Consider the following 25765-nt stretch of genomic DNA (forward strand, 5'->3'; position numbering starts at 1 on the left):
TGTGCAGATGTTTTCAGATTGTATTTCACTATAGATAACTGCATTATCTGCAAGTCTGAGGTAATTAACATTGCTGTTGCCAAGTCATTGCAAGGATCCCATCACACTTTCCTGGGGCATACCTTAAGTTACTCCTGCTTCTGTCGATGACTTGCCATCCAAGATGACATCCTCAATCCAGGCACAAATTTTGTTTGATACACAAATCTTCAGGTGTAGGAAATTATAGTACTTGATAATACACAACATGAGGTCAGGCCAGTCAGTGCAAGAGTTCCAATCATTTCATGTTGGTGGACACACTCTGCCACTGGGCAGTCACACGGTAGGAACACCAGCTGCTCAAGTAATGGTTCGCATTTCTACCATATGGCTGCCCGACAGTGGACAGTTTCTGCCATTTTGCAATGATTGAAACTCTTGGACTGACTTGCCTGACCACATGTTATGTATTACCAAATACTATAATTTCATACACTTGGAGATGTGATTTTAAAATCCCAAAACTGGTCATGGATTGGATAAATATAAGTACAACTGAAGTGGATCTCTCCAAATTAATTACTAATTTTATGAGCTTTTATTCAAATATATTACATTCTACCAACAGTTTTCTATTGTTACAATTTAGGTATAGAATGTATTTTTATCTGCCCTTTCTTCTTGTCTCCCCAACAACACTGCTGCAATTCATTTGCATATATCTAGTTAAATAAATATATAAAATCTCCATTTTACTTTCTCTAGAACACCTACATAATTTCTAACAGTCAGTTCTTTCTGTTCTTTAGTGCCATGAGACAGATACTCAAGTTGTAAAAGGCTTCATCCAATATTCAGAGTGTACCTGTCAGAAGTGAAAGTATAAAATAATTGAATTAGCAGATACTACTCAACATGGCTGAAAACACCTACGTACTAGGTGGGAAAAAAATCACTGGATATCTGTAATGCTTTAATTCTAAAAGCCATGAATACTTTTTGATAAATTCAGCCATTACAGTTTATATCTCTGTGACTGAATATATTTGTTATGATTTATACAGTGCCTAGTAAGACACCTATACTAAAACTTGTCTTTCTGACATGAAATCAGATTTATAAACATAAATGTTTAGTTCTTTATGGTAACACTGATGTTGAATATGTTTATACTGTTAAAGAAGGCTAACACAATCTTTCTCTGGAACACAAAACATTAAATGATCAAACCCAATGAATGAGGCTTAAAAATGCAAACCTAATTTATCATATTGTATAATATGGATAGATAAAAAAATCAACTCACCCAGTGGCAGCAAGAGGAAACACATATGAAGGATATCGAAATGTGCAAGCTTTTGGAGCCAGTGGCTCTTCTTTTGGCAGAAGGGTACAAGGGAAAGAGAGAGGGATGAAGGAAAAGGTTGGCAAGGTTCAGGAAATAAAGAGAGTTATGGAAAAGTCGGCCAAAATCCCAGGTTGGGGGAGACTTATTGGACAGGATGAGACAGAAAGACCAACATATCATATACAAAATGGCAAAGTTGTGACTGAATCTTGGTATCATTTATTGAATGCCTTTTTAGTATGAATTGATTTTATTAAGCCTAATCTAGAATAAATATCTCAAAATTTTATTTACTGTAAAGATGTAAATCACCCCTGAGAGTGAAGAGAAACTAATGAGATTGAGACATACCATTTCACTGACATTCAATTTCCAAAGTTCATCTCAAGACTACATATACAGGACAACCACAGGATTTCTTACTTGACAATTGTCACACAATATTTAGTTTCATTAACACCAACCAAATTTGTCTTCTTCTTTTGGTGTCTCGTTTCCTAATATTAAGTCTTCAGCATCAGCTGATTTAATCTGACCATATTTAGTTTTGTGTTTTGATTTTGGATATCATGAAACCTCTTTTTAGGACACTATCCACTCTGATCAAATCATCTTCCAAGTCATAAAAATATATAAGGAGATGTAAATGACTGCAATAAGTACATATAAGCTCACTAACAAAGAAACGTACTTACAGGTCTGGAAGAGGCATCCTATCAGGTGGCGGAGCATTTGGGTCTGATTTTGCTTTTTTGGAAAACAAAGGATCTTTCTTTGGTTTCTTCTTCTTTGGTTTATCAGCATTATCTGCATCAGCTTCTTCTTCTTCTTCAACTGGTAGATACTGAATGTCTGGTTCTTTCAGCAATCCATAGTAAACCTTAGCTTTGTTATCTGAAATGTTAAAGGACCATTTACTTGTCATATTCAACATCAGTGTCACCATAAAGTACTAAACACCTTAGGTTATAAATCTGATTTCATGCCAGAAAGACCAGTTTCATATTATTATAAATGTTATAAATATGCATAAGTCTAATTAAAAAATCTTAAATACTATTAAACAAATTTCAAAATATAACTACAATGATAGACTGCCACTCACCATGAAGGTGACAAATTGAATTTCAGGCAGGCACAACAAAAAGACTCCCACATACAGATTAATTTATAAAATGAGTCTCCAAAACGCCTATTGAATACAATATAATTTTTTACTCTGCATGTAAAATTAATGAAAGAAATTATCTTTCTTAAAGCATTTGGCTTAAGCCAGAAACAACGAGAAAACTGTGTCTACTGCAAATCAATCTCCACCATGCAGTGTGAATTGATGTGCATAAAAAGGAAACAACTACTCAGCAGAACATCCAAAAGCATGCCATTCATTAACCAATCTCCACCACTCAAACAATTCCACCAATTCCAAAACTGACAGGACATAAGGCATTTTAATGTGTCTTCTCTTAAAGATAGATAAGAGCCTCATCTACACTTTTCAGTATATTATGGTCTTAGCTGCTGACTTTTATAATTGTTCTGCAAGTTTCTTTAATGTCATTCGGATACTTTTCACCAATTCACATTCTCTAACTTTTTTTATCCCTTAAAATCCAACCTACATTTTCTTGGTCCACCTAACATTCATTCATTCATTGGCTGCAGATCCAGTCCACCTCTATTTCATTTTCAATACAGTCATCATTATCTCTTCCACTTCAGTTCATTCCCCAGTCCATTTTTCTCTTCTTGTAATTGCAAGCATGCGTCTCTCTAATGCTTTTTGCATTAAGTCCCTTTCAAACTTGCTCCATTACACCATTCCTTTACTTGTTAAAGTTTATCTGCACTAGAGATGAAAACTAGAAAATTATCAATAAAAAGAAACTAGTTCACATATGTACCAACAGCTCATATTCCTTGTTTATTTTTCCAGTTTAAGGGTTTGAAAACTTCCTCTAGGACTACTGCAAATAATTTTGGTGATTAGGACTATATTTGATATGGAATTTACTTGTTGATTTCTCTTTCAATTCTGAATTTCCCACTATTCTGACAATGTGTAGTGAAAGGAATATGAAAAATAGGATTTAACGTTCTGTTGGTGGATCATTAGAAAAAAAAAATGGAAATGAGCGTTTGGTGTCGGAGCAGGTCCGGCCGCCTTGATGCAGGTCTTATTACATTCAACGCCACATTGGGCGACCTGCGCGCCAGATGGGTATGAAATGATGATGAAGACAACACAACATCCAGTCCCTGACCAGAGAAAATCCCCGACCCAGTCGGGAATCGAACCTGGGCCCATAGGATGGCAATCCGTCATGCTGACCACTCAGCTGTCGGGGCGGACATCATTAGAGAAGATGGAACACAAGTTTAAGAAGTAAAATTGGGGAAGAGTGGAGAAAGTAATTGGTCTTGTTCATTTAAAAGCAAAAAAATCTCAGTACTTGCTTTGAGGACTTTATGGGAACTACAGAAAACCAAATACTGGACAGAGATTTGCTCCAGATTGTGAGTTCAGAGACTTTATCATAGTGCTACCTTGCTCTTGCTCTGTACGTCTAGTGGAAGGTGTAACATTCGTTGATTCATGAAAACATTATGACCACTTGTTTGATAGTGCTTTGGTCCACCTCTAGGACCCTGTACATAGCAATTCTCAGTGACAAGGATTCAACAAGTCCTTGGTAGGTTTGTGGAGGAATGTGGCACTAGATATCCGTGCACACAGTACACAATTTCCATAAATTATGGGCTGCTAGTTTGTGGGCACACAATAGCATCCCAGATGTTTCATTGTGTTCCAGGTAGGTAAATTTGGTGGTCAAGACATCAACATAAATTCACTATCGTGTTCCTCAAACCACTTTAGCATGAGTCTGGCCTTGTGACATAGACAGTTACCATGCTGGAAGATGCCATCACTATTGGAGAAAAGATCAAGCATGAAGTGTTACAACAGTTTGTAAGAAAGTTCACATAGTTTACAGATGCCATGGTGCCTTTGATTACCACTGCAGTTCCTATGGGAGTGCAAGGGAATGTCACCCATAGCTTAATGATACCACTGACATGCGTTCATGTCACAGTGCATGTTCGGGGCAGTCGTTTGCCTGGATGATGGGGTATCTCAACACAATCATCAACCAGGTGCAACATGAAACATGATTTGTCTGACCAGGTAACACATTTCCATTGCTGCAGGGTCCAAATTCAATTATCCTGTGGTCATAACAATTGTAATTGACAATACTGTTAGATCAAGATGTGAATAGGTAGGGGTCGTCTACTGTGAAGCCTCATGTTCAACAATGTGCACTGAATGATGTGCTCCAAAACACCTGTCTCTGCATCACAACTGTACTATGTCATCAGACCTGCCCCAGTTCCCCATTTGTAGCCCTTATTACTGCTAGAATCTCTCCCCATTCTCCTCTGCTCTGATTCTATACTTCCCTTAACATATCACATCCGCAAAACGCCACTGGCAGACAGTCAGTCTTGTGGTGGGCAGTGGTCATAACGTGTTGGCTCATCAATGTTCATGTTCTTCAGTATACTATAATAAGTTGAATCAATGCCATATTTCTCACAGGCTGTTAGTACAGACTTTGTTGAAACTGAGTCTAACTTTCTTAAAATGTACATTCATAGACAACACAGTAATTCATACACATTTCTCAATGCAGTAATTTCTTTCGAGACTTGCAAGTGTTCCATGTACTGCACCCACTTCTATAGCCAGTTTGCTCCCTTTCTTGCTTATTGGTTTTTCTTTGCAGTAGGGTAAAAATTTAGGTGAATATACAGAACACTATGGTGAGCAGTCTGACATATCTATAGCTGTTTTACATGTTGTCAGTTTTCTTTCCTGTGAAGTAGAATAGTTGCAGCATTGTGATATGAAACATAGACAGAGTTGACTTCTTAACTACCATATTTTATTTGTAATAGTGAAATAAACTGCACTGGTGACTAAAGTCAGGCTGCAGAGAAACATAAACATTATTTCCATGAACTAATTGAATCTTTTTTTGCAACTGTTACTGCCAATAAAACACGAAAAATAAGATCCTCAATAGAAAATACAACCTCTACTATCATAGGAGATATTTTTATAAAGCTATTGAAATTATGGTGTAATGAAATAAGCAAATACATTGGCTCACATCTGAAACATGTTTCTTTGTTAAACTGAGTTTTCAGACATGATGCTATATGCTGTTATTACATCTATTTATAAAGCTGAGGATACAAAAGCGTCACAAACTATTGTTCTTATAACAACAGTAATTATGGCTAATGTCATATATATTTTTGATGAATCAGAATACTGTGACTGAAAGATAAAATCTCAAGAAGCTGTTGATGTACCAGGCAAGTAGCAGTTATCATGTTGGTTTGTGAGTTAAAAGAATGAAAAACATCCCTGGAGGCACCATGTTATACTTTTTGAGACTAAATGTTACCATGGCACCCCAGATGGCTGTGGAAGAAACATTTTCATTTCCGTAATCCAGTAAAAAATCTTGCAGTAAGCAGACAGTTTGTGCACTTGTGTATATCACACTGTGCTGACATGACTGAAGGTTATAATAATGGAAGAGTAATTTCTAAAATGAAATGTAAAATAAAACTATAAGTGAAGAGAGAACCAAGTTCAATAATCATTAGGAGGGTAATAAAATAATACCCTACCTTAGCTTACTGATCAGATTTTAGAGATAGGATAAATTATATGGAAACCACTTTGTGGATATTTGCAATTATGTAATGAAAATTGAGTAATAAAAGGAATTTAATGAAAAGGAAAATAGAAGTGCTCCAGTTCTCTGACAGAAAACACACGAAAATTAAAGAGATTTTCACACTCTTTTGCAATTGTACTATAACAATGCTTAGCTTGTTCAAATTCTAATGATGGAGAGTACATTTTCATCTATACTTAACTGCCATACTAGACAACAAGGTTGCACATACTTTCTCAGCATTAGACTATGTCACAATGTGGATTAAATTTTATGTCATCATCTTGGGTATTAATAATCACTTCCATTGTATTTTGGTCCTTTAATACTGTACCACTACCGGTTTCATGGCGTTAAAGCCATATCTTCAGGTGATGTATGATTAAAACATTAGAGCAAAAAATCTTGGAATCTTTTTCCCAACATTTGTTGTCTGTCAAATACAAAATACTGCTAAAAGATGGTATGTCATGGGTCAAAAACTGCCAATTTCCAATATAGTGGATGGATCCAAAACAAATTGTATCATAGGGGTTGCTTCTCCAAATCAGCTGAAGTGATTATTAATACCCAAGATGAATATTCATAGTTTTAGTTGCCCACCTATAAGGTTGTCTATGTCGTCAGCCTAGAAATCATTGGCTGGTGTAGAACTGTCTTCACAGATGAGTTCTGCTTTGAACTGAGCCCTGATGACCAGCACAGACATGTCTGGAGACACCCTAGACAACGGCGGGGTACCAACTTGACTGTCGTCTGCCATACGGTGTGATAACAAGGAGTGATGATATGACGTTCATTGCAGAGTGGTACGTCAATGATATTCTATGCTCCATTTTGTTGCCCTATGTGGCAAGCCATCTTGGGCTTACATTTCAGAAAAATAAGCCTGCCCATACACAGTGAGAGTTTCCACTGCTTGCCTTCATGGTTCCCAAACCTACCTTGGCCAGAAAGGTTGCCAGATATCTACCCAATTCAGAATTTTTTGAGCAGTATGGGCAGTACCTTCTAACCAGCTCAGGATTTTGATGAACTAATACACCAACTGGGCAGAATTTGGCATGATATCCCTCAGCAGACAGCCAACAACTCTATCAATCAATGCTAAGCCAAGTAACTGCCTGCATATGGGCCCGACATAGACCAACATGTTATTGGCTTGCTCAATTTGTGAAGCTCTTTCTCTTGAATAAATCATCCAATATTTCTGTAATAGTAATCATTTGTTTATCTCTACATATACATCACTGCTACCGATTTTTGCCCCAATTGTTTAAGACCTTTGTAGTACGTCACCTTTTTTTTGTGTGATCTGAGGTTTTCCCGGCGTTCAGAAATCTTGAAAATTTCTCGGTTATTCAGCCGGGTAGCATCATCCAAAAGGCATGATATTTCGGCTAGCTGACTTCTTGCCATCTTCAGGCTGTCTTGGTGTCTGATTGCACTCTGATGGATGCCGACTTTATATAATCTCCACCTTTCTCCAGCAGCACTTCCGAGTGGTCCATGGCCAGTGGTGGGGGAAGGGAGGCACTGGGTGGTGGGGGAAGGGCAGCGCCCCGCAACAGATCATGGGCTGCAGTCCTTCCACCGTTACGGCCACTTGCAGAGCTCTGCCGTCATGGTGACGATGCTGCTGCTGCTGCTGCTTCTTCTTCTTCTTCTTCTTCTTCTTCAGGTGTCCTGACAGGAGCGGATTTCCATGTACACTGTCATTGTGTTTTAATCATACTCAAAGCTGGTTCCCAGGATTTGCTTAACTGGAAACCGCTGTCTTCATTTATTAGTTCGTCATGGAGCCAGATCTCTACTACCTCTTTGAGGAGACAATCCCAGAAGGTGTTCAATTGCTGTAACACCTTTGTGTCATCGTAGTTCATGCCATGTCCATGAGAGATGCAGTGCTCTGCAACAGTGGACTTGGTTGGCTCTGCGTTGTCTGTGTGGTGTTTATGTTCCCTACATCTCTCCTGTACCATCCGTATGGTCTGGCCTACATACAATTTCCCGCACTGGCAAGGGATGCTGTAAACTGCCGGTTTCCGGAGTCCTAAGTCGTTCTTGACTGATCCTAATAATGTTTTCGTTTTGGATGGAGGGTGAAGCATGCACTTGACATTATATTTTCTGAGTATTCTGCCGATCTTTGCCGATGTGTTCCCGACATATGGTATGATCGCTGTCGCAACCGGTTTGTCTTCGTTCTCGGAAGGCTGCGGTCTTGGCTTCTTCAGTCTTAAGGCGCGTTTTATCTGCCGGTTGTTGTAACCGATCGTGCGGAACACGGCTTGGAAGTGATGCAATTCAGCTGCTAGGCTGTCACAGTCCGAGATTTCGCGTGGTCTGTGCACCAGTGTGCTTAGAACACCCTCTCACTGTGAAGGAGCATGACAGCTGAAGGCATGCAGGTACAAATCTGTATGTGTCAGTTTACAATAGACGCTGTGTTCTAGTGTGCCATCTGGTCTTCACTTGACGAGCATATCCAGAAATGGAAGCTGGTTGTTTTCTTCTACCTCCATCGTGAACTTGATATTCTAGTGCAGTGAGTTCAGATGCTACAGAAAGTCTTGGATGTGTTGTCGTCCATCATGTGGCCAGATTATGAATGTATCATCTACATATAATTCTTCTTTAAAGCCCTCCATAAACATATTGGCCACTACTGGTGGTAGCAGACAGCCCATCGCTACCCCATCTGTTTGTTCGCAGTAGTTTCCATCGAACAGAAAGTATGTTGACATAAGTACAAATTCGAAAACTTTCATTACTGTTGGTCCGAATTTTTCTCCTTTGAGGCTTAGGGAGTCTCTTAGAGGTACCCTAGTAAAGAGGGATACCACGTCAAAGCTCACCATAAGGTCTTCTTGGCTCAATCGGAAGTTATGTAGCTGCTGAACAAAATGCATGGAGTTTCTGATGTGGTGCTGACACTTGCCCACAAAGGGACTGAGTATCAAAGTCAGATGTTTTGCTAATTCATATGTTGGTGCTCCAATGATGCTTACAATCGGGCGGAGAGGCAATCCGTCTTCATAGACTTTAGGTAGTCCATAAAGTCTAGGAGGTGCAGCTGCTCATAGACGAGGTTTCTTCACCATCTTCTTATCGTCAAAAGCGTGCTGGAGAAGCTCAGTAGTCTTCCTTTTTACTCTGCTGGTAGTATCGTCTTCGACTCTACAGTAGATGTCGTCTTCTAATAGGTCCTACATTTTTGCTTGTATACATTATGGAGCCGCTTCAGTGCTTTCCTCTCTTCCTTGGAGATGTTTGGCTCCGTGGGAGCCACCCTGGTGACTACATGGCATGTTTCCCATTATATTTCCTCACCAGCATCATGTGAAAGGGCGAGAGTGGCCTATTCCACTGCACTGATGAATTGTTCTGTTGGTAATGTTGTCCGTGTTGGTGCGAAATTCAGCCCATTTTTAAGTACGGATAAGGTAGCATCATCAATTAATTTCCCTGTACAGTTGATGACAGTTCTCTGTGGTTCTTCTTGCAGTGGTTTGGCTGCAAGACGTTCATATTTTGCAGTTTGTCTGCAGGTGGCCAATTGCCAAACACTGTTGGCTTGAGGCCAACTAACTGCATCTACCCACTCCCACGAGACAGGGGAGAGTGTCGAGGCAAGCTGTAAGTGAAGTGAGAAGAGTTCTCTAGAGTTTTCGTCGAGTCTGCATCGATTGTACCGGATCCTCTCCCTGAGCAGGGTCAGGCTAGCTCTTCTGGTGATCCATTGGTGGCTGCGGTTCTGATATGATGAGTGACCTTCGCAATAGATGGTTGATTCGGTCCTCTCGGCATCTCAGTAGAAAGACAAGGGAGGCCAAGAGGCGCTCCTTCCTGTTCCGAAGTTTGTCCAGCTTCTTGATTTTGCTGTGCATCTCCTCCCCATAGAGGTACTTGATGTGTGATCTGAGGTTTTCCTGGCGTACAGAAATCTTGAAAATTTCTTGGTTATTCAGCCAGGTAGAGTAGTCCAAAAGGCACAATATTTCGGCAAGCTGACTTCTTGCCATCTTCAGGCGTTCTCGGTGTCTGAATGCTCTCTGATGGATGCCAACTTTATATAATCCCCACCCTTCTCCCGCAGCCTCCGTCTGGGCACTTCCAAGCAGTCCGCGGCCGGTGGTGAGGGAAGGGCTGTGCTGGGTGGTGGGGGAAGCCCGGCGCCCCGAGACAGATCATGGGCCGCAGTCCTTCTGCGGCTACGGCCGCTTGCAGAACTCTGTCGTCTTGGTGACAATGCTTCTTCTTCTTCAGGTGTCCTGACAGGAGTAGATTTCCGTGTAGACTGTCGATGTGTTTTAATTATACTCAAAGCTGGATCCCAGGATTTGCTTAGCTGGAAACTGCTGTCTTTATTTATTAGTTCACCATGCAGCCGTATCTCTACTGCCTCTTTGAGAAGACAAGCCCAGAAGGTGTTCGATTGCTGTAACACCTTTGTGCCATCGTAGTTCATGTCATGTCCATGAGAGATGCAGCGCTCTGCCACGGCAGACTTGGTCGGCTGTGCGTTGTCTGTGTGGCGTTTATGTTCACTACATCTCTCCTGTACCGTCTGGATGGTTTGGCCTTTATACATTTTCCTGCACTGGCAAAGGATGCTGTAAACTCCCGGTTTCCAGAGTCCTAAGTCATCCTTGACTGATCCTAATAATGTTTTTGTTTTTGATGGAGGGTGAAACACGTACTTGACATTATATTTTCTGAGTATTCTGTCAATCCTTGCTGATGTGTTCCCGTCATATGGTATGATTGCTGTTGCAACCGGTTTGTCTTCATCCTCGGAAGGCTGCAGTCTCGGCTTCTTCAGTCTTAAGGTGCATTTTATCTGCTGGTTGTTTTAACCGTTCATGCGGAACACACCCTGCAACTGCTGCAATTCAGCTGCTAGGCTGTCACAGTCTGAGATTTCGCATGCTCTGTGCACCAGTGTGCGCATGTGTCGGGAACACATCGGCAAAGATCGGCAGAATACTCAGAAAATATAATGTCAAGTGCATGTTTCGCACTCCATCCAAAACAAAAACATTATTAGGATCAGTCAAGGATGACTTAGGACTCCGGAACTGGGAGTTTACAGCATCCCTTGCCAGCGCGGGAAAATGTATATAGGCCAGACCATCCGGACGGTACAGGAGAGATGTAGTGAACATAAACGCCACACAGACAACGCACAGCTGACCAAGTCCACCACGGCAGAGGACTGCATCTCTCATGGACATGACATGAACTACGATTGCACAAAGGTGTTACAGCAATCGAACAACTTCTGGGATTGTCTCCTCAAAGAGACAGTGGAGATCCAGCTGCATGACGAACTAATAAATAAAGACAGCGGTTTCCAGTTAAGCAAAGCCTGGGATCCAGCTATGAGTATGATTAAAACACAATGACAGTCTACACGGAAATCCACTTATGTCAGGACACCTGAAGAAGAAGAAGAAGAAGAAGAAGAAGAAGAAGAAGAAGAAGAAGCATTGTCACCACAATGGCAGAGTTCCACAAGCGGCCGTAGCCGTGGAAGGACTGTGGCCCATGATCTGTGGCGGGGCGCCGCGCTTCCCCCACCACCCAGCACTGCCCTTCCCCCACCACCGGCCGCGGACCGTTCGAAGCGCCCAGACAGAGGCTGCGGGAGAAGGGTGGAGATTATATAAAGTCGGCATCCATAAGAGAGCAATCAGACACCAAGAACGCCTGATGATGGTAAGAAGTCAGCTAGCCAAAATATGAAGCCTTTTGGACAACGCTACCCGGCTGAATACCTGAGAAATTTTCAAGGTTCAACCTGTTTTTTGTATCAATGTGTATACAACAGAAAAATTTTGAAGGTTGAATAAGCCTAGTCAGAGAGCAAATTTCTTGATGACACCACAAGAATGAAATACAAAATTTTTGAAGAAACTTCAATGATACAAAGCACTGGCCCAGATGAAGAAATGCGCATTGTGCAGTCAGTACTCCACATAAAATTCTCAAAAGATAGACTTGTCACAGGACAGCATCAACAGAGTTTACTCTTAGAGCTGTGAGAAGTGCATAAGGAATAACAATGGGGCATATAATGGACATAAATAGAATTCGCAATATGACTGACAGCTATATGCTATTTTGGCAGATGATAGTACCATCATTTCAGGCCACTGGATAACATTTATTATGTAGTGTTGGCAAAAATGTTTGCAATGCCTAAACAAGTTTGGTGAGCATGATGATGAAGATTGACTATGTCACTGAGTAAGTACAAGAAGCAGATGTGTGGGACATCCAAATTACAAGAAGTTGCAACAACTATGGATCACATACAAGGTTCTGAAGAGGAACAGGAAGCGACAAACAAGGAAGACAGAATAATACAGATACAGGAGCAGAGAACACATAAATGAAGATTGGCAATGAAAGAACAAGATGGATAAAAATAAAAACAAAGAGAAACAACAGTGGAAAAATAGAAAGAAAATGGGCTGATCAGGGCACAAGATTTTCTGGAAGTTATTTTTAGGATGTGGTATTTTGTTCAACACGATGTTACTGTGTCTTCACCAAACATGGTACACAGCATCACATTTCAGTAGGGTATCACATTCCAAGCAATGTCAGCTTGGTACCACACAAAATATGGTTGGTTGCCTCCTAGATGGTGCAAATACCAGAAATTACTTTATGTTTCTGCTACAAGAAATTCAGATAGTCCAGTCGTTTGCCAGTTGTTACATCTGTTATTACAGAAAGTGCTGAACCCTAGAACTATTTAATGCACCCACCAAACAGATCACAGATGCAGATTAATAACCCAGGCATAATATTTAAGCGGCCGCATGCTAACATTTGGCCAGCACAATTTCCCTTCAGATACCCACACTGGTGCTGGTGCTGGTATTTCATTCAAAATCAATACTTCTGTAGCAAAATCTGCATCAACATGCTCCATACGCTGGACAAGAAATTAATAATTACAGTACTTATGAATCCACAACCCTAAACACAGAAATTTGCCAAAAGTACATTAAGAGAATAACCCCACAAAAGAGGAAGCTAACTAAACATATTTGGTAGTTGCAGGATGATTTTTCCTCCCTTATGCAATACATTAAATATTGGTACAGCTATGTGATGTTTGTGAAGGTGATATAAAATAAACATATCTTGGTTACAAGGCATGATGTCCAAAAACAGTATATAACATATTACACTAATAGATTTGTTAAAATCTGCAGAAACTGGATCTTACTCTTGCCTAAATGTTATAAAATATGTTCCACTACTTTAAGAAAATTTTTCATTAAATTACATACACAACAAATAGGCCATGATCAAACAAACATATCAGAGAGTAACTTAACAGAAGAGATGTATGCTGACTAAGGTAGTTTTTTGCCCAAGTTTTAAATTAAAATTAATGAAGCCAACTGAAAAATCATATGTAGCCATCACATGAATTTTGTATGGAAGATAATTTGGCAATAACTCTCAGAACTATTCAACTAGAAATATTTTATGATGTAATCGAAGCTACCTAAATAAATGTTTTTATAGCTAAAATAAAATACCTTGCCGTGTTGCTTCCCCTACTACTGCTCCGGATGTGGCTTCAATTTGTTGCTTATTGCGAGCTACACCTTCGTACATATCAAAATACAAATGTTCTTGTATGATATTGAGGACAACACTGTGTTTCTTTTCTTGAAGGTGTCTTTTCAAGATTGAAAGGGTATCACGTGACATCCTGATAATAAATTCACTTGACCTGTGAACCGGTAACAGTTCTGTTAGACTCCACTTTCAAGATTATCATTCTTTATAAAACAATGAAAAAAGGGACTATAATATGTTATTAGCCAGACTGATTGAAATACACACTAGAGAACAACACCTGAAAAATAAAACACATTGTGCATTCTTCCATCACTGCCACTATTTCACTCACATCCTTTCACTTCTTGTTCTTTTCTTTTCTTTCTATCTTTTTTTTTTTTTTTTCTAAAGTAGTTCTAATCGGAACCATCTGTTTCAATTACTTGTCGGGCCAATCTGATTTAAGGTTCCCAGGATTTACTAATTTACTTACTTATTTATTTATTTATTTTTGAGCACCAATGCAGAATTTAATACTCAGATAATTGTTAAACTTTGTATGCTGGTACTATTATAATTCCACCGACATATTACAGAAAGCTGTAAAATATTGCAGAAAGATCTGAAAGCTGTGTAGGGGAGACAGGCATATTTTTCACTGATGGTAGTCCAGTATCTACAGTAAGTCGCTATCAAGTATTAACATTAAAAAACTTGACACTATTGTGGGGAGCCTACGTAATAATTAACAGCATTTTTTTAAACTTTTTTTCATCATGCAAGACAAGTGAATGAAATATTGGTGCATTAAATGGCATCAATATGTAACAAAGCTCAATTAACTGGGAACCACCATGAAAATTTAACAATTTCTCAAGTCTAGATTCATGACAGATGTAAACTGCACTTTATTTCATGGTATAATTTCTGTATTGTCTTCAGTTTACAGCATATAGTGACAGGAAAATTATGATATAACAAGCAGTCAGCCATTTATGTTATCTGCTGGAATGATTATTTGAACTGTTACAAAACTGATCGTATACTGGTGCAGATATGCACACACTAACTACATTTTTAGGATGAACTCCGACATCTATGACTATAGAGTTCATTGAAGTAATTAACAGCAAGATGAAGATAATTTATTTTCTGGTAAAATCACAAAGTTTCAATATGAAATTACCAATTGCAGCCATCACTAGCCATCTTTCAATGGTACTACAATTTCCTCAGTCACTGGAGCGATTTATGGCATCCATCATGATATAAAGATAGGTGGTGATGGCCAAATTTGTTAATTTCATGTATTACATATAATTTCATTTACTTATTTATCTAACAGAGCATAACTTAATCATAGCTAACACTTGGTTCAAGAATCATAAAAGAAGGTTGTATACATGTAAGAATCCTGGAGATACTGACAGGTTTCAGATATATTATATAATAGTAAGACAGAGATTTAGGAACCAGGTTTTAAATTGTAAGACATTTCCAGGGGCAGATGTGGACTCTAACCACAATCTATTGGTTATGAACTGTAGATTAAAACTGAAGAAACTGCAAAAAGGTGGGAATTTAAGGAGATGGGACCTGGATAAACTGACTAAACCAGAGGTTGTACAGAGTTTCAAGGAGAACATATGGGAACAATTGACAGGAATGGGGGAAAGAAATACAGTAGAAGAAGAATGGGTAGCCCTAAGGGATGAAGTAATGAAGGCAGTAGAGGATCAAGTACGAAAAAAGACGAGGGCTAGTAGAAATCCTTCGGTAACAGAAGAAATATTGAATTTAATTGATGAAAGGAGAAAATATAAAAACGCAGTAAATGAAGCAGGCAAAAAGGAATACAAACGTCTCAAAAATGTAATCGACAGGAAGTGCAAAACGGCTAAGCAGGGATGGCTAGAGGACAGATGTAAGGATGTAGAGGCTTATCTCACTAGGGGTAAGATAGATACTGCCTACAGGAAAATTAGAGAGACCTTTGGAGAAAAGAGAACCACTTGCATGAATATCAAGAGCTCAGATGGAAACCCAGTTCTAAGAAAAGAAGGGAAAGCAGAAAGGTGGAAGGAGTATATAGAGGGTCTATACAAGGGCGATGTACTTGAGTACAATATTATGGAAATGGAAGAGGATGTAGATGAAGATGAAATGGGAGATACGATACTGTGTGAAGAGTTTGACAGAGCTCTGAAAGACCTGAGTCGAAACAAGACCCCGGGAGTAGACAACATTTCATTAGAACTACTGACAGCCTTGGGAGAGCCAGTCCTGACAAAACTCTACCATCTGGTGAGCAAGATGTATGAGACAGGCAAAATACCCTCAGACTTCAAGAAGAATATAACAATTCCAATCCCAAAGAAAGCAGGTGTTGACAGATGTGAAAATTACCGAATTATCAGTTTAATAAGTCACAGCTGCAAAATACTAACGCGAATTCTTTACAGATGAATGGAAGAAACTGGTAGAAACCAACCTCGGGAAAGATCAGTTTGGATTCCGTAGAAATGTTGGAACACGTGAGGCAATACTGACGCTATGACTTACCTTAGAAAATAGATTAAGGAAAGGCAAACCTATACTTCTAGCATTTGTAGACTTAGAGAAAGCTTTTGACAATGTTGACTGAAAAACTCTTTCAAATTCTGAAGGTGGTAAAATACAGGGAGTGAAAGGCTATTTACAATTTGTACAGAAACCAGATGGCAGTTATAAGAGTCGAGGGCATGAAAGGGAAGCAGTGGTTGGGAAAGGAGTGAGACAGGGTTGTAGCCTCTCCCCGATGTTATTCAATCTGTATATTGAGCAAGCAGTAAAGGAAACAAAAGAAAAATTCGGAGTAGGTATTAAAATCCATGGAGAAGAAATAAAAACTTTGAAGTTTGCTGATGACATTGTAATTCTGTCAAAGACAGCAAAGGACTTGGAAGAGCAGTTGAACGGAATGGACGGTGTCTTGAAAGGCGGATATACGATGAACATCAACAAAAGCAAAACGAGGTTAATGGAATGTAGTCGAATTAAGTCGGGTGATGCTGAGGGAATTATATTAGGAAATGAGGCACTTAAAGTAGTAAAGGAGTTTTGCTATTTGGGGAGCAAAATAACCGATGATGGTCGAAGTAGAGAGGATATAAAATGTAGACTGGCAATGGCAAGGAAAGCGTTTCTGAATAAGGGAAATTTGTTAACATCGAGTATAGATTTAAGTCTCGGGAAGTCGTTTCTGAAACTATTTGTATGGAGTGTAGCCATGTATGGAAGTGAAACATGGATGATAAATGGTTTGGACAAGAAGGGAACAGAAGCTTTCGAAATGTGGTGCTACAGAAGAATGCTGAGGATTAAATGGGTAGATCACATAACTAATGAGGAGGAGGTGGTACTGAATAGAAATGGGGAGAAGAGGAGTTTGTGGCACAACTTAACTAGAAGAAGGGATCGGTTGGTAGGACATGTTCTGAGGCATCAAGGGATCACCAATTTAGTACTGGAGGGCAGCGTGGAGGGAAAAAATTGTAGAGGGAGACCAAGAGATGAATACACTAAGCAGATTCAGAAGGATGTAGGTTGCAGTAAGTACTGGGAGATGAAGAAGCTTGCACAGAATAGAGTGGCATGGAGAGCTGCATCAAAACCAGTCTCAGGACTGAAGACCGCAACAACAACAACAACAACAACATTTATCTAGTGATCACGTCTCAGTGATTAGGATTTGTCATCAGAATACAATGAAAATAATTAGCTCCAACATATATACACACAGAATACACTATGTGATCAAAAGTATCTGGGCACGTGCCGAAAATCACTTACAAGTTTGTGGTGTCTTCCATCGATAATGCCAGAATTCAATATGGTGTTGACCCACAGATTCCACTCTCATAGGCATATGTTCAATCAGGTGCTGGATGGTTTCTTAAGGAATTGCAGCTAATTCTTCATGGAGTACTGCACTGAGGAGAGGTATCGACGTCAGTCAGTGAGGCCTGGCACGAAGTCGGCGCTCCAAAATATGGTGTTCTATAGGATTCAGGTCAGGATTCTGTGCAGGCCAGTCCATTACAGGGATCTTACTGTTGTGTCTTCCACAGGCCGTGCATTATGAACAGGTGCTCGATCATGTTGAAAGATGCAATCGCCATCCCCAAATTGCTCTTCAACAGTGGGAAGCACAAAGGTGCTTAAAACATCAATGTAGGCCTGTGGTATGGTAGGCCTACATTGGGCATGCAAGCCCCCTCCATGAGAAACATGACCACACCATAAAACCACCACCTCCGAATTTTACTGTTGGCACTACACATGCTGGCAGATGATGTTCACTGGGCATTCGCCATACCCACCCCTGCCATCGGATTGCCACATTGTGTACCGTGATTCGTCACTCCACACAATGTTTTTCCACTGTTCAATCGTCCAATGCTGATGCTCCTTACACCAAGCGAGGTGTCGTTTGGCATTTACAGGCGTGATGTGTGGCTTATGAGCAGCCTCTTGACCTCGAAATCCAAGTTTTCTCATCTCTTGCCTATCAATCATAGTACTTGCAATGGATCCTGATGCAGTTTGGAATTTCTGTGTGATGGTCTGGATAGATGTCTGCCTGTTACACATTACGACCATCTTCAACTGTGGGTGGTCTCTGACAGTCAACAGACGAGGTCAGCCTGTACACTTTTGTGCTGTATGTGTCCCTTCATGTTTCCACTCCACTTCACTATCACATTGGAAACAGTGGACCTAGGGATGTTTAGGAGTGTAGAAATCTTGCATACAGATGTATGACACAAGTGACACCCAATCACCTGACCACATTTAAAGTCCGTGAGTTCCACGAAGCGCTCCATTCTGTTATCTCACGATGTCTATTGACTACTGAGGTCGTTGATATGGAATATATGGCAGTAGGTGGCAGCACAATGCACCTAATATGAAAAGCATGTTTTTGGGGGTGTCTGGATACTTTTGATCACACAGTGTATATAAGCATGTTTATGAGGCCAGGACAGGTGGTTGTTTAATCACTGGTATCTCCAATACAACTGAAATGTCATCCTGAAATAAGAATCAACTAAATGTAAGACAATAATCATTGGAATGCCTACACCCTGCAACAGGATGATGGAAAAGTGAGCATGTGTCCTCTCGCACCTTCTGGAATTGCAGAACACAAATAGATCAGTTTAAAACCAGCAGCAGTTTACATGTGACATGACAAAGCATAAAAATAATTTTCTTGTAGGCTCTTCCTCCTTTTTTAGGGTTGAGGGTGGGTTCTGTTTTCTGGTATAAAAGTGTTTACTAGATGTTAGCAGGCAAAAGGCAAGGAATTGCGAATTTCTGGAGGGGGAAAAAACTGCTGACTTACTAGCCACTCCTACAAATTAATCTGGGTTCATAAACTGAAAATTGTTGTAAATGTTTGGCATGTAGTGTTATTCATGTGAAAATGAGTGAAAGTTTTCTAAATATTTGCAAATAGTGTAACTGAGGTGGGACTTTGGTACCAGCTAGTATTCACGAGTTGGGATGTGGTAAGCCACCTAAAAACCACATCTAGACTGACCTTAGTCATTAATACGTTGGACAGATTCGATCTGGGGCCAGCGTACATTCCAATCCTTGAGGTGGTGCTTTAACGCACATGGTTACCTGGGTGGACTCTTGTAAAACTGTATGACAAGTATAAACACATTCCATACAAACAAGACTCCACTTGTAAAGCAGCAAGATAATTATTATTCCTCACTAAACTGAGTGGAACCATGTACATACTAAACGAGCATAAACATGTAAACAGCAGCTACTCAGTAAAACTGAACAAGCAACTTCAAAGTACTGGCTTCTCTGTTATTTTGATGTCTTCTATTTCAGCTGTGTAAGTAATAATATGAGGGTGGTTCAGTAGGTAAGATAACAAGAGCTCCTGCAGATGCACACAAATCTCTCATGCAAATTAATTTAATTTCTAAACAGAAGAGACAATTGGAGCTTCCAAATGCCCTCACTATATGTACCGCAAATAATGAGTAAAGTGTAATAAGATTTTTGAATTTAAAGAAAATATCACCAGCTAATTAAAGTTTACAGACTGAGCGTAATATCATGAAAACAGGTGTGGTTCTGTAGCAAGGAATTTGATAAAGGCAAAATAGATGTACGAGATAAATAAAGGTCACAGCAGCAAAGATTGCTAATCTCAGGTGACAATGTGTGCTGGGTCAAAGGCTTGGTTCATGATGTACCAAAAATGTCACAATGCACTAATGATGAAAAAGCCAGTATACAGGGTGTCCCATTTATCTTGAACAACCTAAATAACTGTTTGTCCAGATGCAAATTACAAAATGTTTCAAGCAAATGCACATTAGCCATCAGGGGGACATCAATCAGCAAGGTTGCCTTCATTGTAGCTTTGTTTTTTACAAAGATATGAACTGCGGTATGACTTTTTTAAATGACACCCTCTATTTTTTATTCAGTAATTCATTTACTCTCCTAAAGACCTATTCAAAAATGTATCACAGTGTACCATTCACTGGAAAACAACGTTATTTGTTACGTAACACAACATTGACTTTGAGCCCGGGATCACAAACTTGTCCACTTGCTAGAGTTATCAGAAAACAAATGAAAACCAAGTATAAACATAACACAAAATTGACCTTGATTCTGATGCTGATTGATGTCCCCCTGATGGCTAAAGAACATTTGCTTGAAACATTTTGTAATTTGCATCTGGACAAACAGTTATTTAGGGTGGACAAGACAAATGGGACACCCTCTATAAAGAAGGATCAAATTACTTGACACAACCAGCAACGGTGATAACATCAAACTCAATTTCATGTCACTGCTAAGGCAAGAAAAGACATCCAATTTAAATGCAGGAATTGTTCTCTCAGGTGTTCATTAAACCTGAAAACAATATACAGTAAAATCTTCAAGGTAACTGGATCCAAGTAGAGCTCCATTTACACAAACAGTGACAATTTTAAAGTCCTTTTCTTTACAAACAGATTCAGAACTTGATGTTCAATGTATCATTACAGTAAATAAAGTTATTTAATCAGTTAATGTATTAAGTATTACATATTACTAGAAGCACGCTGCAATTGAGTCCTGTCTCATCATAATTATAAATGTGATCCAGTGACAGATTTTTATGATTTATCATATTTTTTATTTTTTGGGGGGTACCTTTGGCAGCTGTGTTGTCAGCGGATAACTTTTTACCACAGATTTTGGATTTCGTTTAGCTCACTACTGTGCAACCTACAAGTAGAGGTCTTCACTAGTCTCTTTGTAAGCTGATGTTTTCATGGTTTTACAATAAGTGAATTTCCATGCTTTTTAGAAAAATGTTTCATCACCGGTCGCCTACAGATACTTGGTCAGTGTCCAACTCTGCTGCTACTTTTTTTATCGTCTCGCCACTGTTCAATCTTTTCTTCTTGGCTTTTCTTCATGGCTACATGTACACAATACACTGAGCCTAAGCAGACACTGGCTACTGGCAGTGGGTGAAACAACAGTAGTGGCTAAAGCGGGCACTGTCATAAACAATATAGGTGCGTGAATCACGGCCGCTGATCACACCCACTCCGTACATATTTTCAATTTTATCTATGATATTGCTTTGATTTTGTTTAACATAGTAGTCACTCACCGTCCACCTCAGATTAAATGGATGTTCATATTGATTGGCTAGAACTACTGTGACTTTACTATGTTACAAAAATCACAATTATATTACAAGTGCAGATACCCAATACAACTCTTATAAAACTAACACACAAATAGGTTTCTCTACAGTTATATAGAAATAATGTTTACTTACTTAAATGTGTCAGTAAGTTCATTCCCTTTCATATGGTCTTTCTTTGTAACATGTGAAAGTCTTTTCAGGTCATCTTGATAGTATTCTTCTTGATCTGGACCAAATTTCTCCATTAATTTTATTGCTTGTTGTTCGTGACCATTATAAACAAGTTCTAGGTACATGTGTACAAACACTGGGTAAAGTATCATGCCCAACTCGTGCTGAAAGTTCCAACAGCTTATTACAATGTATGTCAATTATAATCAATGATTAAAAAACAGACATCTTGTTTAGAAAGGTTTACATAAATACAAAGGCATTTTGGACTTAGATACCCTTCATGAAACTTCAAGAACAAAAAAAATCGTACTACAATAACATTTTCAGAGTGGGAAATAAATCACCGGCATCACTCTAAATCAGACTTGAAAAAGAACGGTCAGCTTAGAAATTTTGCTGAGGCTGGAAACAAGGAAAATAAGTTTTCTGTGACAACAGTGTGGAGCTGTTATGAACTCAGATTAGCAGTTTGTACTGCATATTTTTTATCAGTACATGAGCTTCACAGATAGGCTCGACAATCTCCAGTGATAGACGTCATTGTGTAGCACTGAAACACTTAGTTTTAAATTCCAACAGCATATGACGTATAAAAAAATTATTTCCTCTTAAGTACATTCCCCTAATAATCATGATGGAAATATCAGAAAAATTTGTGCTTATACAGAGATGTATGAATCACATTTCTTCTCACATGTCTTCTGATAATGGAGTAGGGAGAGGAATGAAATGATACTAATATACTTTGTTACCTGCACCTGATACCATGTGGTCAAATGCAGAGCACAAATGAAGATATTGTAATGTTTTGTGCTACTGAAATTGACAAAAATGCCACTTCCATATATCAGGGAGAACACACTACATCCTGTTGTTAAGTTTCTTTCATACCACAGGCTAGATAACAAATGAAATGTCTATAGTATCCTCACAATTGCAGCTGGGTGTGTTACTATGTATAACATTTCTTCAAATTTGTCAGTCCTCTTGAAATGTTTGATTGTACACCAACACTAAATTTACATGAGCAGTGTATTCTATCACCAAAATTAGTATGGGAGAAGAAAGATAATAGTTTACAATTATTTAAGCTGCAGCATCTGAGATATAAATTGGCTGCAGAATGCAGAACTTAAATCCATAACTTCTCAAACAATTTCATTAGATCTACAATTTGGCTTACCTGATTAATTACCTATAGGCCTAATATATGTAATTAGTAACTATTAGTTAAATGACTTACTTTGTAAATATCTAGTGCACCCTCCACAAATTTCTTTAAGTCCACATAAGCGTCTTCATACACATCTGGATCTCCCTCGCTTTTGTATGCTGACAGAACACTGCTGACCTCAGAATCTGTCTGAGGGGTCTCACCTGGTGTTTCAACATCAGTGAGATTTGCTTCCTTCTTTAAGAGTTCTTCTGTACTCTGTAATATCAGTGATATGGTACCACAGTTATAACAATGAAACTAACCAATTATTGACAATAGAATACAACTGGACAGATAAAAAATCTACTCTCCAAGTGGCAGCAGGACAACATACATATAAATAAAATAAAATACAGGCTTTTACTTATGCAAGCTGTTGGAGCCAGGATTCTTTCTTCCAGCAGAAGGGTAGAAGGGGAAGGAAGAGGGGTGAAAGGAAAAAAAAAAAAAAAAAAAAAAAACTGGAGAGGTTTACGAACAGGAGTAAAGTTTGGAAAAGTCGCCCAGAACCAATGGTCAAGGAGACTTACTGGACAGGCTGAGACGGATTAAAAATATTTATTTTATATGTACATTCTCCTGCCATCGCTTGATGAGTACATTTTTTTATCTATCCAATTTCATTAAGTAGGTATAGTTAGCATAACAAAATACATGAGTGTCACAGAAAATAAACCGCAAATGTATTTACTCAATTTTTAATCTTTCCAGTACTTACAAAACACACTGTTAAACAACCTAAGGTTTGCAAGTAGTACTTTTAGCATACACATAGCTCTGTGAATGTTACTGGAAATCTGTGACAACATCTACTAAATTAAGCTGAGGTCCATATGCGTGGATTTTATGATCAAGCTTGGAGAAATATTCTTAGTATGTTGGGTAACGTGTTTAACTATTATGTAGCCTTCTGGAAAACTGGTCCTAACAGGTTAATCCCAACAAAGCAATAATTCTACTTTCAAGGGGAAAAAAAAAACCTAAGCAACAAGTCAAAGTATTCCAATTTCTTTGATAGTAATAAATATTCTTAGATGTAATTCTGAGGAGTGACAGAGTACAGGCAACAAGCCCATATATAAGACCAGTTCTCACTGTATATGAAAAAAACAATGAGGTTAGTTGTTAAAATGTTTTGTGCAATAAAGGGACTGTCAGTTTTGGCTAGGAACCCTGCTTACTGCCATATAATTCTTTTTCTGAAAGTAATGTTTACTAAAAATGGAGATGCTCGTTAAGGAAATATAAAATTCAATGTGTTATCACCCCAACTTGTCAAAATATTGTATTGTTATGATAGGTAAAAGAAGACAAAAGCTGAAAAGAGGCAACAGTCGTAATTTGCAAGAAGGTGACAAAACATATGACTGTAATGAACAAAGCACACACTATAATACGAATATTTGAAATTTCCTCTTTATAACTATTAAGATTGTCCGAAATTGCACTTTGAAAGTGGCTGTCAAGACCATCATCAACAGAGATGATGATGCTTGCTAACTTGCTTCAATATGACAACAGAAGAAGTAATGTATCACAAAACTGCAAGATGCGAGCATTCAGAAACTAATGCTGAATGAGGATGCTTCTGACATAGGTTGAAATTGTTGGTTGGTTGGTTTGTTTAAAAAGGGGGGGGGGGAGGGACCAAACTGCTTGGTCATCGGTCGCTTGTACCTATTAAAACAATTCCACAAGGGAAAGAATAAAACAAAGAGACGTACGGCATAATACCGAGAGGAAGGGAAAAACACAAGAATGACAAAAGGGCAACAAAGACTACAAGGAACAAAATAGGACAATAAAACCACAGAGAGACACAAGAAACAGGAAGGAAGAGATTCAAGCATGAGAGCAGATTATCATGGCTGGCATACCACGAGAATAAAATGGATAAGCCAGCCACTCTGCAACACATCAAAACCTCCAGCCTAAAAGCACTAGGGTGGAGGACACAGAGGTACAAAGGACATGCGCTAAAACTTGGATCAAAAGATAAAACCCACCCTCATGTATAAAACGTAAAACCAAATCAGCCAATGAGGCGTTGTCTGCTAAAATTAATGTTAACGAGTCCGTAACCAAAGATGATGTCGCAGGGCAGCCAAAGTAGGACAGCGGAACAGAATATGTGCCACAGTCAACCAGGTGCCAGACCGACACTGAGGTGCATCTTCATGGTGCAGAAGATAGCTGTGGATCACCCAAATGTGGCCAATGCGGAGCCTGTAGAGAACCACAGAGTCCCTGCAAGAGGGCCACATGAAAGACTTCCACGCATTTGTAGTCTCCTTAATGAAATGCAGTTTGTTGTGCATTCTGTTATGCCATTCCGTCTCCCAAAGCCAAAAAACCTTGTGGCATAATAAGGAATGCAGGTCAGTTACAGGATTGCCGATCTCCATAAGCTGTTTCCATGTAGCCTGTTTGGCCAGCCTGTCAGCAAGTTCATTGTCTGGGATGCCGACGTGTACTGGGGTCCAGACAAACACCACTGAATGACTGGACAGTTCCAGGTCATAGATGGACTCCTGGATGGTTGCTACCAAAGGATGGCGAGGGTAGCACTGGTAGATAGCTTGCAGACTGCTCAAGGAGTCATTACGGAGAAGAAACGACTCGCCAGGGCATGTGCGGGTGTGCTCAAGAACACGAGAGATGGCCACCAGCTCTGCAGTGAAAACACTGCAGCCATCTGGCAAGGAGTGCTGTTCAATATGCCCTCTGTGAACATAGGCGAAGCCAACATGACCATAAGCCATCGAACCGTTGGTGTAAACCCCTTCATGGCCCCGGTACACATCAAGAATCCAAGTGACAGCGGAGAGCCATAAGGTTAACTGAGTCCTTAGGGCCATGTGAAAGGTCCAGACGAAGCTTCGGACTATGTTTACACCATGGAGGTGTACGTGAATGGACCTCGAGTAGAGCTGGTAAGGGGAAGGACTCCAGTTCAGACAGAAGGGATTGAATGC

The 25765-nt window shown here is 39.4% G+C and overlaps 1 protein-coding gene across 1 annotated transcript in view; it reads right to left on the bottom strand.

The window, feature by feature from the left end:
- The window catches only part of LOC126161771 (transcription initiation factor TFIID subunit 5), a 64687-nt gene that overhangs the window by 26664 nt on the left and 12258 nt on the right, over positions 1-25765 (bottom strand). Inside the window, exons 2-5 of the mRNA XM_049917839.1 lie at positions 22818-23006; positions 21533-21735; positions 13650-13846; positions 2026-2224 (exon numbers count right to left, since the gene is read on the bottom strand). Of these exons, the coding sequence (XP_049773796.1) occupies positions 2026-2224; positions 13650-13846; positions 21533-21735; positions 22818-23006 (788 nt within the window). The remainder of the gene's footprint in view (positions 1-2025; positions 2225-13649; positions 13847-21532; positions 21736-22817; positions 23007-25765) is intronic.

The sequence above is a fragment of the Schistocerca cancellata genome, chromosome 2 (assembly GCF_023864275.1).
Source record: "Schistocerca cancellata isolate TAMUIC-IGC-003103 chromosome 2, iqSchCanc2.1, whole genome shotgun sequence".
In the NCBI taxonomy this organism is placed as follows: domain Eukaryota; kingdom Metazoa; phylum Arthropoda; class Insecta; order Orthoptera; family Acrididae; genus Schistocerca; species Schistocerca cancellata.